This window comes from Apaloderma vittatum, unplaced genomic scaffold (assembly GCF_000703405.1).
Source record: "Apaloderma vittatum isolate BGI_N311 unplaced genomic scaffold, ASM70340v1 scaffold5664, whole genome shotgun sequence".
NCBI classification, from domain to species: Eukaryota; Metazoa; Chordata; class Aves; order Trogoniformes; family Trogonidae; genus Apaloderma; species Apaloderma vittatum.
In genome coordinates, this window is record NW_009710847.1 from 72728 (window position 1) to 83520 (window position 10793).

Below are 10793 nucleotides of genomic sequence, written 5' to 3' on the forward strand. Positions count from 1 at the left end.
CCTGCACCCCAGTGTGTGAAGGAAACTGCTTCACCATTGGCCCAGCTGAAGGTGCCTTGGTCCTCCACATCAGAGAGACCAAGCCAAAAATATTTCTCTTGTCTCAGCCCAACAAGGCTGGTCAGATAGGCTTGTTCATACCTGTAAAAGGGATCATAAAGATGCAAGTGAAAAAGTAATTTATCCAAATACCACATTTGTAATCTGATAAATCCTTTTCTCCTTTTCCTTGCTTCAGACTGGGGGAGAGGCCCTTACGATGGGATTCTGACTGTCTACATATCAACAAAAAAATGTGAAACCTTGTTGTTCAACTAGAGATATCATCATCTGTAACTTAGATAATTTCTGTTTGACATTGTGTTAGAACTGTCGTTCCAGGGATACTTCAGGATATAGAACATTTACCTATTAAAAATAGAAAGAAAAGTTATTACCATACCTACTTTCAGCAGTGGCTAAGTAACCGTTTTCTCCTTCACAAGTGATGTTTGCTTCTGAAAATGTTGCTGGAACATGTCCAATAAAATAGCAGTAGGCCGCATATCTTCTCCAGCCCTGTAACACCATATTAGGGTTTCTATATAACTTTTAAATAATTGTGATATCATGCATCAAGTGAGCTGTACCATATCAAAATGAAGTAAAAAAATTAATTTGAAATTTCAGATTCCTTCTAAGCCATTTCTGTAAATGGATTTCTGAATTTCAAAGTAAATGAGAAATTTCAGAATAAATAAACCTAAACAGCATTTATATGCAAATAATACAGACAATTCAAGTAATTCTAGATTATTCTCAGCCAAGGTACTTATTTGATCTGTGAAACTGATGTTCCCTTCTTATATACTTACTTTTTTGCAACCTATATCAGTAATTTCCTTCTCTCCAGCTACTTGTGATACAGGTTTTCTTTTACAAATGTAGCCAGCTTTCTTCTCACAGACATAGTCTGCCCAATAGCCATCCTGTGCAAGGAGAAAGAATGAAATTATGAGATGAAGAGGAATAATCTAAAGAAAATTTATAATTTCTTTCTTTATAATGAAAGCTATTGATTTTCTTTCTCCTTTTATTCTGAAGCATTATTTTTTTTCCCACATCCAATTCCCTTTGCTGATAACAAAAATAAATTTGCTCACACCCAGTGAAATAGTAGACTGGGCTGTAGTAGCGCAGCTACGGCTGGTAGGGATAAGAAGGGATGAGGGTGCAGGGAGCTGGTCCCCGATTTGTTCTGCAGGGCCCTGCACAGGCAGTTGTGCCATAAAGGGACGGGCACATGAGAAGAGATCCTGACATGCCACTGTTACCAGAGGAAAAGGAGCAGGAGAATGTACTCAAACTACATTCAGAGATCTGCTCTATAGCACAAATCATTTCACTGATGACTTTCAAATGAATCTAAACAGAAAATTTCATCAGTGATGCAGTAATGCTTTCGTTTAATTGTTTTGGTGTTTTTTTTCAGGAAAGATCATATTTAATCTGGTCCTTTGTCGCCACACCCTTTCTTCTGGCCTTAGCCAGTTGCTGAAATAATTCTTTTGTTACTCTTTCATTAAGAAGTTAATTCCAATAATAAAGTAAAATGCATATTGAATCACGTTACCTGGCCCTTGATCAGTACGCAATCTTCCGGCCTGTTGCTTGTGGTGGATGGCTCTCCCAGGTGCCATTTGGTGTACATCACTGGCGTACCATCACTCCATTCAAAATACATTCGAACCTTATGATCATTCAGCCCAACCCACAACTTGTCTGTTGGCTCTAAAACATGGAAACACAGAACTAGAAAAGACCCCTTATGACACTGCATCCTTTTCACAGCAGACCCAACATCTAGAACTTATACTTCCTTTCATAAATTTATGAAACAAAATTTAGTGTTACATAATAATTTTCTAAATTAATATCTTCGCATATATATTACAATAAAGACAGTATGTTTTGGAAAATTAAGCTGTATGGAAATCCTTGCACTGGATCAACAAAAATTTGCTTTTCTTCCTCATAGCAGTGGGAGCGTGAATGTTTTAAGCTTTTTTCAGAAAAAAGAAAAAAAAGCAGAGAAACACCATAAGCCCATCGAGGCCATAAGAACATCGAGCCCAACTAGCAACGCCAGGTCCACCACTAAACCACGTCCCTAAGCACCTCGTCTACGCATCTTTTAAATGGTGTCAGGGATGGTGACTCAGCCACTTTCCTGGCCAGCCTGTCCAGAGCTTAACAACCGGTTGGAGAAGGAGTTTTTCCTAATATCCAATCTAAATCTCCCACAGTGTAGCTTGAGGCCATTTCCTCTTGTCTTATTGCTTGTTACTTGAGAGAAGAGACTGACATCCTTCTCTCTACAACCTCCTTTTGGTTAGTTGTAGAGGGTGATACAGTCTCACCTGAGCCTCATTTTCTCCAGGCTAATCATCTCCTGTTTCCCCAGCCTCATGTAGACAAAAGCAAAGGGCCCTCCTGGAAACACTCACTGTACCCAAGCTGAGACACTATAAAGCTTTGCTCCTCAAGGCTTTGGATGCTGGCCAGGTGACTCCCATTCTTCTGACAAGAGGTCAAAGCTTCTTCCCATCTTTTTGTCTCCCTGAAGATCTTGTAACAGTGGTCTATGTATGGTATCCATCCACCTGGGCAAACAATATGTCTAGTGTCACCTAGGAAAAAATATCAGTATTTTAGAGGAGTTTGAATGCCATGCAAAGGATATGACATGGAAAATATATCCACTTATTCTGTGCAGAAGTTCTAAACTAAGGATTTTCTTTGAAAATTCTCATAAGGAACTGATGGATGCAAAACATACTACACAAATATAATTGGAATTGAGGCATTTTTTAGCTTGGGAAATGAAATAGTTTTAATACAAATATTATTTAATATAAATACTAAGGTTCTTATGTAGTCAAATTTCTAACAAATACACTAGTTATTAATTTTAGAGCTTCTGTATTACTTAGTACTTGTTTGTGAGGGAAATCAGAACTTGTCTGCACATAGCAGAGTTCTTACGAATTTTTAAAAGATTAAGTATGTTGATAGAGTAAAAGTCATCCAGACACTTACAACTAGATGTATACATTAACACACACAGAGAAATCCTTATACACTTAAACACTTTACATATCTTTTAACTTTGCAATGCGTTGATATTTCTTCTTTTTGCTTATTTTTACTAACTTCCCTCTTTTGAAAAATAATTTTTGGTTTGTCCTCCCTTTCCATGCTCAGTAGTGTGTGCATTCAGAGAGGACACCTGGCTACATGGACAGATGGGACGAGTTGGATGTTCTTTGCTTTTACCCATTTCATTCTGTGTTTTGGGAGACTGACGATCAGCTTAGAAAGGGTGCAACGGTTGTAAAAAGCAAATAAGATATACAAGAAATAGCTTATATCTCTAACAAAGTTCTGCTTATCTTTGTGAATGTTTATGCCAGAAAATTCAGATTACAGCTTCTACTTTCTATTATCAACATGTATCACCATACCTGAGGACACCAAGGTCAAGTTTATCTTCTTACAAATGTAACCAAGTTTCTGATCACATTCCCAATTTTGCCATTTAGCTTTTGTTTCAGGGTTTAAAACTGCACAGAGTTTTCTAGATTCTGGAGAGGGGCTTCCTTTGGGAATGGCACAAAAAAAAAAAGTGAATTTTTATGAAAAGTAAACGGACCTCTAAGCTCTAAAATGCGCAGAAGAAATCACTCCTAGCTGAAGCAAGATCCCCCAAAGACCACATCTTTCCAAGCTTTGGCAAGAGCTAAGGGAGATATCTGTAGTGGGAATGTCTGTATAAACCTGTAGCATCTTTTAAGAAGATATGAACATGTAACTGCCTCATATTTTTGTTGCTAGAGACAAGAAATGGAAGACTATTTTTTGAGAAAGACACTAGTGCTTTCAAAGCTAAAATATTTTTTCAATACATGGAAGATTTTGGCTTAAAAAAATAAACCAACAAAACCCCTCGCTTTTTCTAAATTAAAATAAGGAAAAATAGAATATATATCTCATGGCATATCTGGCAATAGAACATAAGGCAATATTTGAAGTATGTTTATTTTTTTCTTTGAAAATACAGAATCAAAGTCACAGCTACCTGGAGCCCAGTTTATGTATCGGAAAGGGCTGCCTCCGATCCACTCCCATCCACTCCTCAAGTCCAGTCTGTTGAGTCCAATCCACAGTGCAGAATCTGTACCTTCTGTTAATTCTAAGTACCAAAAAGAAGATAAATGATTTTATAAATGCCATTATTAGCAATAGCCACTAATAATGTCTCCAGGAAGACATAGAATTCCTTAAAATCTAACTGCAAATACCTTTAGATACCGAGATCGCTGATAAATTGAAATACGCCAAAACTTTCATACTGTAAAAAACAACCAAACAAAACCCACTCTGTCTTACTCTATCACTTAATGCAAAAAAAGCACACATGAGATACCAGAGTATATCCAAAATGAAAATATTTCCATAGAATAGGTTTAATTCTGTACATCGAATCTATTTAAGCAGAAATATTAATAGAGTACAAGTATGAACAATAATAATGAAGCTGTTAGAAGTTAAATTCATCATTAAAAATAACAGAAGAGTTTCTTCCACACCATTCCTCCAGCAATACATGGGTAGGTAGAACCACAGTTTGGTATCTATGAATAATCAATATTTTTCAGTTTGTTAAATCAGTGAAAAAAATCAGATGCATCTAACAGAAAACACATCTTTGATTTGGCACAAACCTATCTCTTTTTAGTTTGTTTTAAAGGTTCCTTTTAACACAAAAAGAAACTTCCATTTACTTTTCAGATTTTTTTTTCTGTTAAAGAAAACCAAAAAAATTAATGTAGTTTTAATATACAATAAATTTTTTAGATAGAAGACCAAACTCCTACACTTGCAGGATCCTGGAATAATTCCAATTCTGTTTAAACTTGGCTGTGATTTTAATATTAAGTTGCAAATTGTGAGAGACTTGACTTACACATGAATATTTAGGCCCACAGACATTAACCAAAACCATACTAAATAGGTCTTAGCTGTGATGGACTGAATACATCCTGAACGTAAGTCAAGTTTTGCTTTATTTTCTTACCTTTAATGTACGTTTGTTCGTGAATGTCTGTGATACTCAATAATTCTGCGTTTTGCTGCTGACAGCTCTTCCTGGCTTGGTGCCACGTGAGAGCTGAATCAGAGTTTATTTGGTAGTGGACATTTGTTAACAAATCTGTAATCCAGGTGGCATCTTTATCTGTGGAGAAAATAATTATTTTGGCAGTGATAGTAACGCGTCCACAGAAAAAGGAGTTGTAGGTTCTCATTACACATGGCACTAAATGTCTCGTTTGCTGTTCTGCTGAGAGCACTGAAAATGTTACAAGCAGGGTAGGGAAGGACGATGCTCAGGCCTGTAAACTGACAGGTAGAGCTGGCAAGTATTGCCTCCCATTTCACGAAGATGCATAATTCAGGAATAACTACAGGGGAAGTGATTGCATATAAAAATATATTGCACGGACTGCTCTGGCAGAAATCCTAGATGAAATCTCTAAAAATATATGCAACATCTCCTTCTCCTCTTTCTGGACAGCAGTTCTCACTGCTACACCTGACCTTAACATCAAAACCAGTTCTTGGATAAATTCATCCCTTTCAAAGAGCTTCTGGAAGTGCCCATCACAGCTTCAGAGCCTGGCTACTGCAATGGTGCTGAGCTGCATCCTGCTCCTCTTCCAATTACCTTGGCGTCTCTAGTCTGTTGAAGATCTATACATGCTCAATCGAGCACAGTACAAAGTTGAATGGATATTTGATTATTCCTGAAAGTCAGTATGACGTTGAATTAAAAAAAAAAAAAAAACAAAACCAAAAAAAACCAAACAAACAAACAAACAAAAAGGAACTCAGAGGTGGGACTAGCTTTCAAAAGCTTCGAAAATTATTCATTAACACTATGTCACATGGCTTTTGGGCTCAGTGTCCTGGGTATCTTTGTAGGGACCTGGAAAGCATGTTTGACTACAGAATTGATCCACACCAAAAGCACGTTTTGTATCAATTGAAGTCAATGGACATTTTAATAGTAAGAGACAATGTTGAACAGGAGCAATGGGGAAGAATATAGGGAAAAGCCTTCAACACAAAGTTTCCTTGTCAAGAACAAAGCCATAAAGGGAGATAGGGTGAGAAGTGGCCACAGAAATGGAAGATAGTTTTAAGAAAAAAGTTGAAGTTATGGAGAAATGCTAGGGATAGGAGGCAGTTGTCAGAAGGACTAGAAAGACTGCTTCCTAGGCAATATGAATAGGCTTAATAGCATGGAGGAAAGGACACATTCATTTAAGTAAAAAAAAAAAATTAAAATAGAGAATCATGCAGACCAAAACATTCACTTTATCATTAATCTTTCCCACAGCACATGTTTTGGTACCCACATCCATCGCAACAGAGGTCCTCAGAGAAGGGCTGTACAATGGTGACAGCACACATCCCGGTTGGGAAACAATGAGCTCAAAATTATCATGTTGCTCAGCAACACCCCCTAAAATTAGTGGGAACTGCATGCCATTTTACTCTTCCCCCTTTCCTCCACATCTTTATGCAATATCTTATTTCCTTGCAGAGACAGCTGCAGGATGTGGCAATGCAACATATACTAAATCTCATTTGTGTAAACTACACGCTATTTTAAATACATGAATATCCTATCAGTGCTAGTTTGCCAACACCATGCTGAGGGGAAGTGCATGGGAGCGGGTAGCTTACCTGTCGATGGGCAAAATCCGTACCGCTGGTCTGTGTCATAGTCTGCAGTGGTTGCACACCAGAGCCATCCATCCGACCGGCCAGCAGCCGTGCACCCAGCGTACCACTGCTTATTGTACATGAAAGGAAACACACAGGGTGCCCCGAAAGAATTTCCTAGCAGGGTAAAGGTCTCTGAGGAGACAAAATTATAAAGACTGTATGGAAAATGATAAACAAATATAACCCATGAATAATGTGAAGCCTATACTAACGGCTAAATTGCATCCCAAAGTGCTTTCCACATTACCTTTCCCACAACCATAACAACATTCATTGCAATACTTTTTCAGACTTAAGCTGTTGACATATGTTTTAGAACAGGGCTGTTCTGATGTAAATTAATATTTCATAGATGTGGTCTACAACTAGATTTCTGTTCTGAACAAGATGCTTTTATGAACTTAACAAGGCTCCAGAGCTCTACCATAAGATACTACTATTTTAAACAATGTTGAAATTTATACAAAATGTGCAAGAGGAAAAATTAATATTTAGAACTCCTACTTTCTGGAAAAAAGTAAACATCAGGTTAGAAAATCTGTCTCTGCTTTTATTCCAGTGACCATTTAAACATGTCACATAGAGTGGAACAGCTCCCACGTGCAAGGCTCAGTTTAATACTTCGAATGTCCTATGAGGTAATTTTTAGAACATTCATTCTGGATGTGGGAAAGCCATTCAGAACAATCAGATTTCAGCTAATCATCAAGGGTAATTGCACCGGTAATTATAATTCTTCCACAAGCATCCTCATCTATTGAGTCACAAAAGCCACGCTTCTTCTGCCTACACTGGTACTTCCAGCCCTTTGTGAGCTCACCCATATTGTGCTTCTTCCCATGTTGCTGTAAAATAAACTTATCAGTGCTTACACTCTCTATTAGCAGTGTAGTGACACAGTATGATGAGCAATAGTGACTTTACAGAGTACTTACAATATCCTAGTATATACATACTTTTATGTGTATGTCTTTAGAGAATATAGAGTATATGTAATACTTATAATATTAATATACTATAATACATATACTAAAAATGTGTTTATAATATATATATGAAATGTAAATAATACATATTTGGCTAACACTCTTAGTACACTGATTCTGTAAAACTCGGATGGTCACTGAAGGAATCAGAATAGTCAAAGTACCAAAACACTTTACACTCACAAAGAAATTAGTGTGAAGGATAAAAGAATCAATTTTCTGTACCTTCATTTCCTTGGGAACATAAAACATCCATGGCCCCATAGGTCTTCCACTTATTCTTTGCACTCAGACCCTTCTTTAACAAAACATTATCACTTTCTTCATTGCCAGGATTGAAGAACAAATCTTCTCCTTTGATTGCAAGGAGGCTTTCATTTCTACATTCCCACCACTGGAGCTCACTTGTTTGATTACATGGATACAGGGTGATCACAGCCTGATCCTCCTTCGAAGGCACCCCAAGACATAGGTTCAGTCTTACACTCATCAGCTGATGATCAGTGATCCACCTGAATTTTTGCAATTCATTGTCTTTATGGCAGGTGGCAGTTCTAATCGACTGTGCAATTGACGCCTGAATACAAACCTTGTTGACTTCATTATATATTAAAAATATTTCACTATCTGTAAAACAAAACAATTTATAGTAAATGGCTAGCATACAATACATGAATGTGGATATGTGACATGATTCTGTTTCCTATTCACATGAACAAGGAGTCACTGCATTCATATCAGATTTGAATAGAGCCCAGCACAACAGAAATTTTACTGAATAAAAAGCAAAAAGGTAGATGACAGAATATGTCACCATACTGCAGATTAGGGGCATTCAGCAGCATCAGCAGAGCTGAGCACAGCTTATTGAATTGATTTACATCAGTCACATGAATTCCCTCAACCACCCTGCTATTACCATCACCCTACTTCCATTTATCCTCAGATTCTCAGCCTTCTAGAATTGACCTCTGCAAACTTTCCTCACCCTGCCAGATCTTGCAGGTCTACTGGGGTCACAGGCACCTTTTGCTAAGCCATTTGTCTCCCCAGTTCCAAATCCACATTTTCTTTCCCTCTCTCTGTATAAGTGTGGGCAAACACCTCCAGGCTCATTGGCCTCACAGACTTACAAGACCTGCGGTATCTACTTTGAACCATTGCAGCGTGAAACTCGGAATGACATTGGGAAACCATTCTCAGTCTTAAAAAACAAGGACTGAGTACTAGCAGCATCTGACCACCACTTGGCAAGGTGGAAAAGCTGGTGGAAGTTAGAAGACATGCCTGTACTGGAATTTAGGTTCCTAGCTCTCCCAGGTAACTTCTCTGACATCTAGAGCATTGGCTCCAAAGTAAATTAGAAGTAGCTGAGCCAATTTCAGTCCTAGAGTAAATTTGTCAGTAACAGTGGTGAATCCCACCTGTGAATTTGCTTTCCTGCTTTGTGCTGTACTTTGTGCCGTACTTTGTGCCGTACTTTGTTTGTGTCCAAGCTGGATTTTTCTCCAGAGTTTGTAAGATTCATAACCAGTTTTGGTCCTTGCTATATGTCTTAATCACTGGGCTTCATATTTAACTGAAATGTATTTTAAAAGCTAAAGAAATTTCATTAAAAACCTGGAAAAATTTGAAATCTGTTTAGTTGATACTATACAATACAATGAAAACAATTATTCTGGTCTGCAGTGATATAATGGAAAATTTAAAAAAAACCCACCACATACTCTGAGGCAATCTGTAACAATTTTACTCAGGAGGTGCAAAGTTAAAAAAAATTAAACTTAAACAATTAGGTCTTCAGAAGCCACCTGTTTAAGAGAAATGCAGCTAAAGGGAAAGCAATAATATTGTCACTGCAATTCTACAATAATCTCCCTAAACTTAATCCAACTATATTTCACAAATTTTGCTTCATCCACTTTACCAATGCCAGTAAATTTAGTGAGCCTGTTCAAAACAGTGAATTAAAATAATCCTCTTTTTAAGCACTAAGTCTCTCTAATGTGCACAGCCATCACTTGTAAACATCTTAATGCCCTACAAATAATTCCACATTCCACTACTGAAGTTTTTCCTGCCTGATTTTGTAGGAATAGCTCAATAGCTCAAAAGTGAGAACACAGAAGTAAATAATAAAATAAAGACATTTAAACATATCTCATGATTTTCTTAGGTCAGATCTTCTGGGGTTATTGAAGTGATACTGTCACTATATATGAATAAAGCCATTAAGAATTCAGTCTTTGCTTCTTTCTCCATCCATTTTGCACCTCATATACGTGTCCCAAAGGAATAAAGCACATATAGACACTGCCACAGAACCATAAATCACTCAGAAATGCCAGAGGACTTGAAAGTACTTTCACAGATACCTCTACAGGAGGCACTTACCCGCCAGCAGCAAAGCACTGTGAGCAAGAGAAAGAACAAGAAGGATCTCAGAGATCATAACTGTAAATGCTGTTTCTTTTTCTTCCCTTAACCAAAATCTGGATGATGAGAGTTACCGACAATAAAGTCCTGGTGAAGAGAGGACAGTAACTAGTTTCGAAAGCTGGATGGTTGGATACAAAGCGCTGAGTGCTAAATACGGAAATATTCTGTCACGTGCCACATTTCAAAAAAAAACAAAACAAAACCGAACCAGAACAAAAACTCAAGACCGCACAGCACAAATATTGCCTTTGAAAAGCAATGACTTTTTGCTGAGGGCGAACCATGCTGCCTTGGGAAAGCAGGGGATACACAGAAAGTTTTATCTCAGTGCTTTCCTGCCATCTCTGCTGAAGAGACATCTGGTGATCTCATGGGATCAAATCTGCAGTGAAATACCAGAGACAGAAATTTAGCCTCAGCTTTTAAATCTTACACCTTACTTGCACAGTGAAAAAAATACCATCAGGAAATCATGTCAGTCTCATATTTTCATGTATGAGATGAGACAGGGCTGCATTTTAGAGGATTTAAGCAAAA

General features: G+C 37.6%; 1 protein-coding gene across 1 annotated transcript in view; it reads right to left on the bottom strand.

The window, feature by feature from the left end:
- LOC104272421 (macrophage mannose receptor 1-like) overlaps positions 1–10269 on the bottom strand; it is a 34109-nt gene extending 23840 nt beyond the window's left edge. The window contains exons 1-11 of the mRNA XM_009867404.1: positions 10212–10269; positions 8043–8444; positions 6790–6963; positions 5117–5275; positions 4118–4231; positions 3504–3638; positions 2487–2669; positions 1613–1770; positions 855–968; positions 443–558; positions 1–141 (exon numbers count right to left, since the gene is read on the bottom strand). The exon at positions 1–141 is cut by the window's left edge and continues 17 nt beyond it. Coding sequence (XP_009865706.1) covers positions 1–141; positions 443–558; positions 855–968; positions 1613–1770; positions 2487–2669; positions 3504–3638; positions 4118–4231; positions 5117–5275; positions 6790–6963; positions 8043–8444; positions 10212–10269 — 1754 coding nt within the window. The remainder of the gene's footprint in view (positions 142–442; positions 559–854; positions 969–1612; positions 1771–2486; positions 2670–3503; positions 3639–4117; positions 4232–5116; positions 5276–6789; positions 6964–8042; positions 8445–10211) is intronic.
- Between the last annotated feature and the right edge of the window lie 524 nt (positions 10270–10793).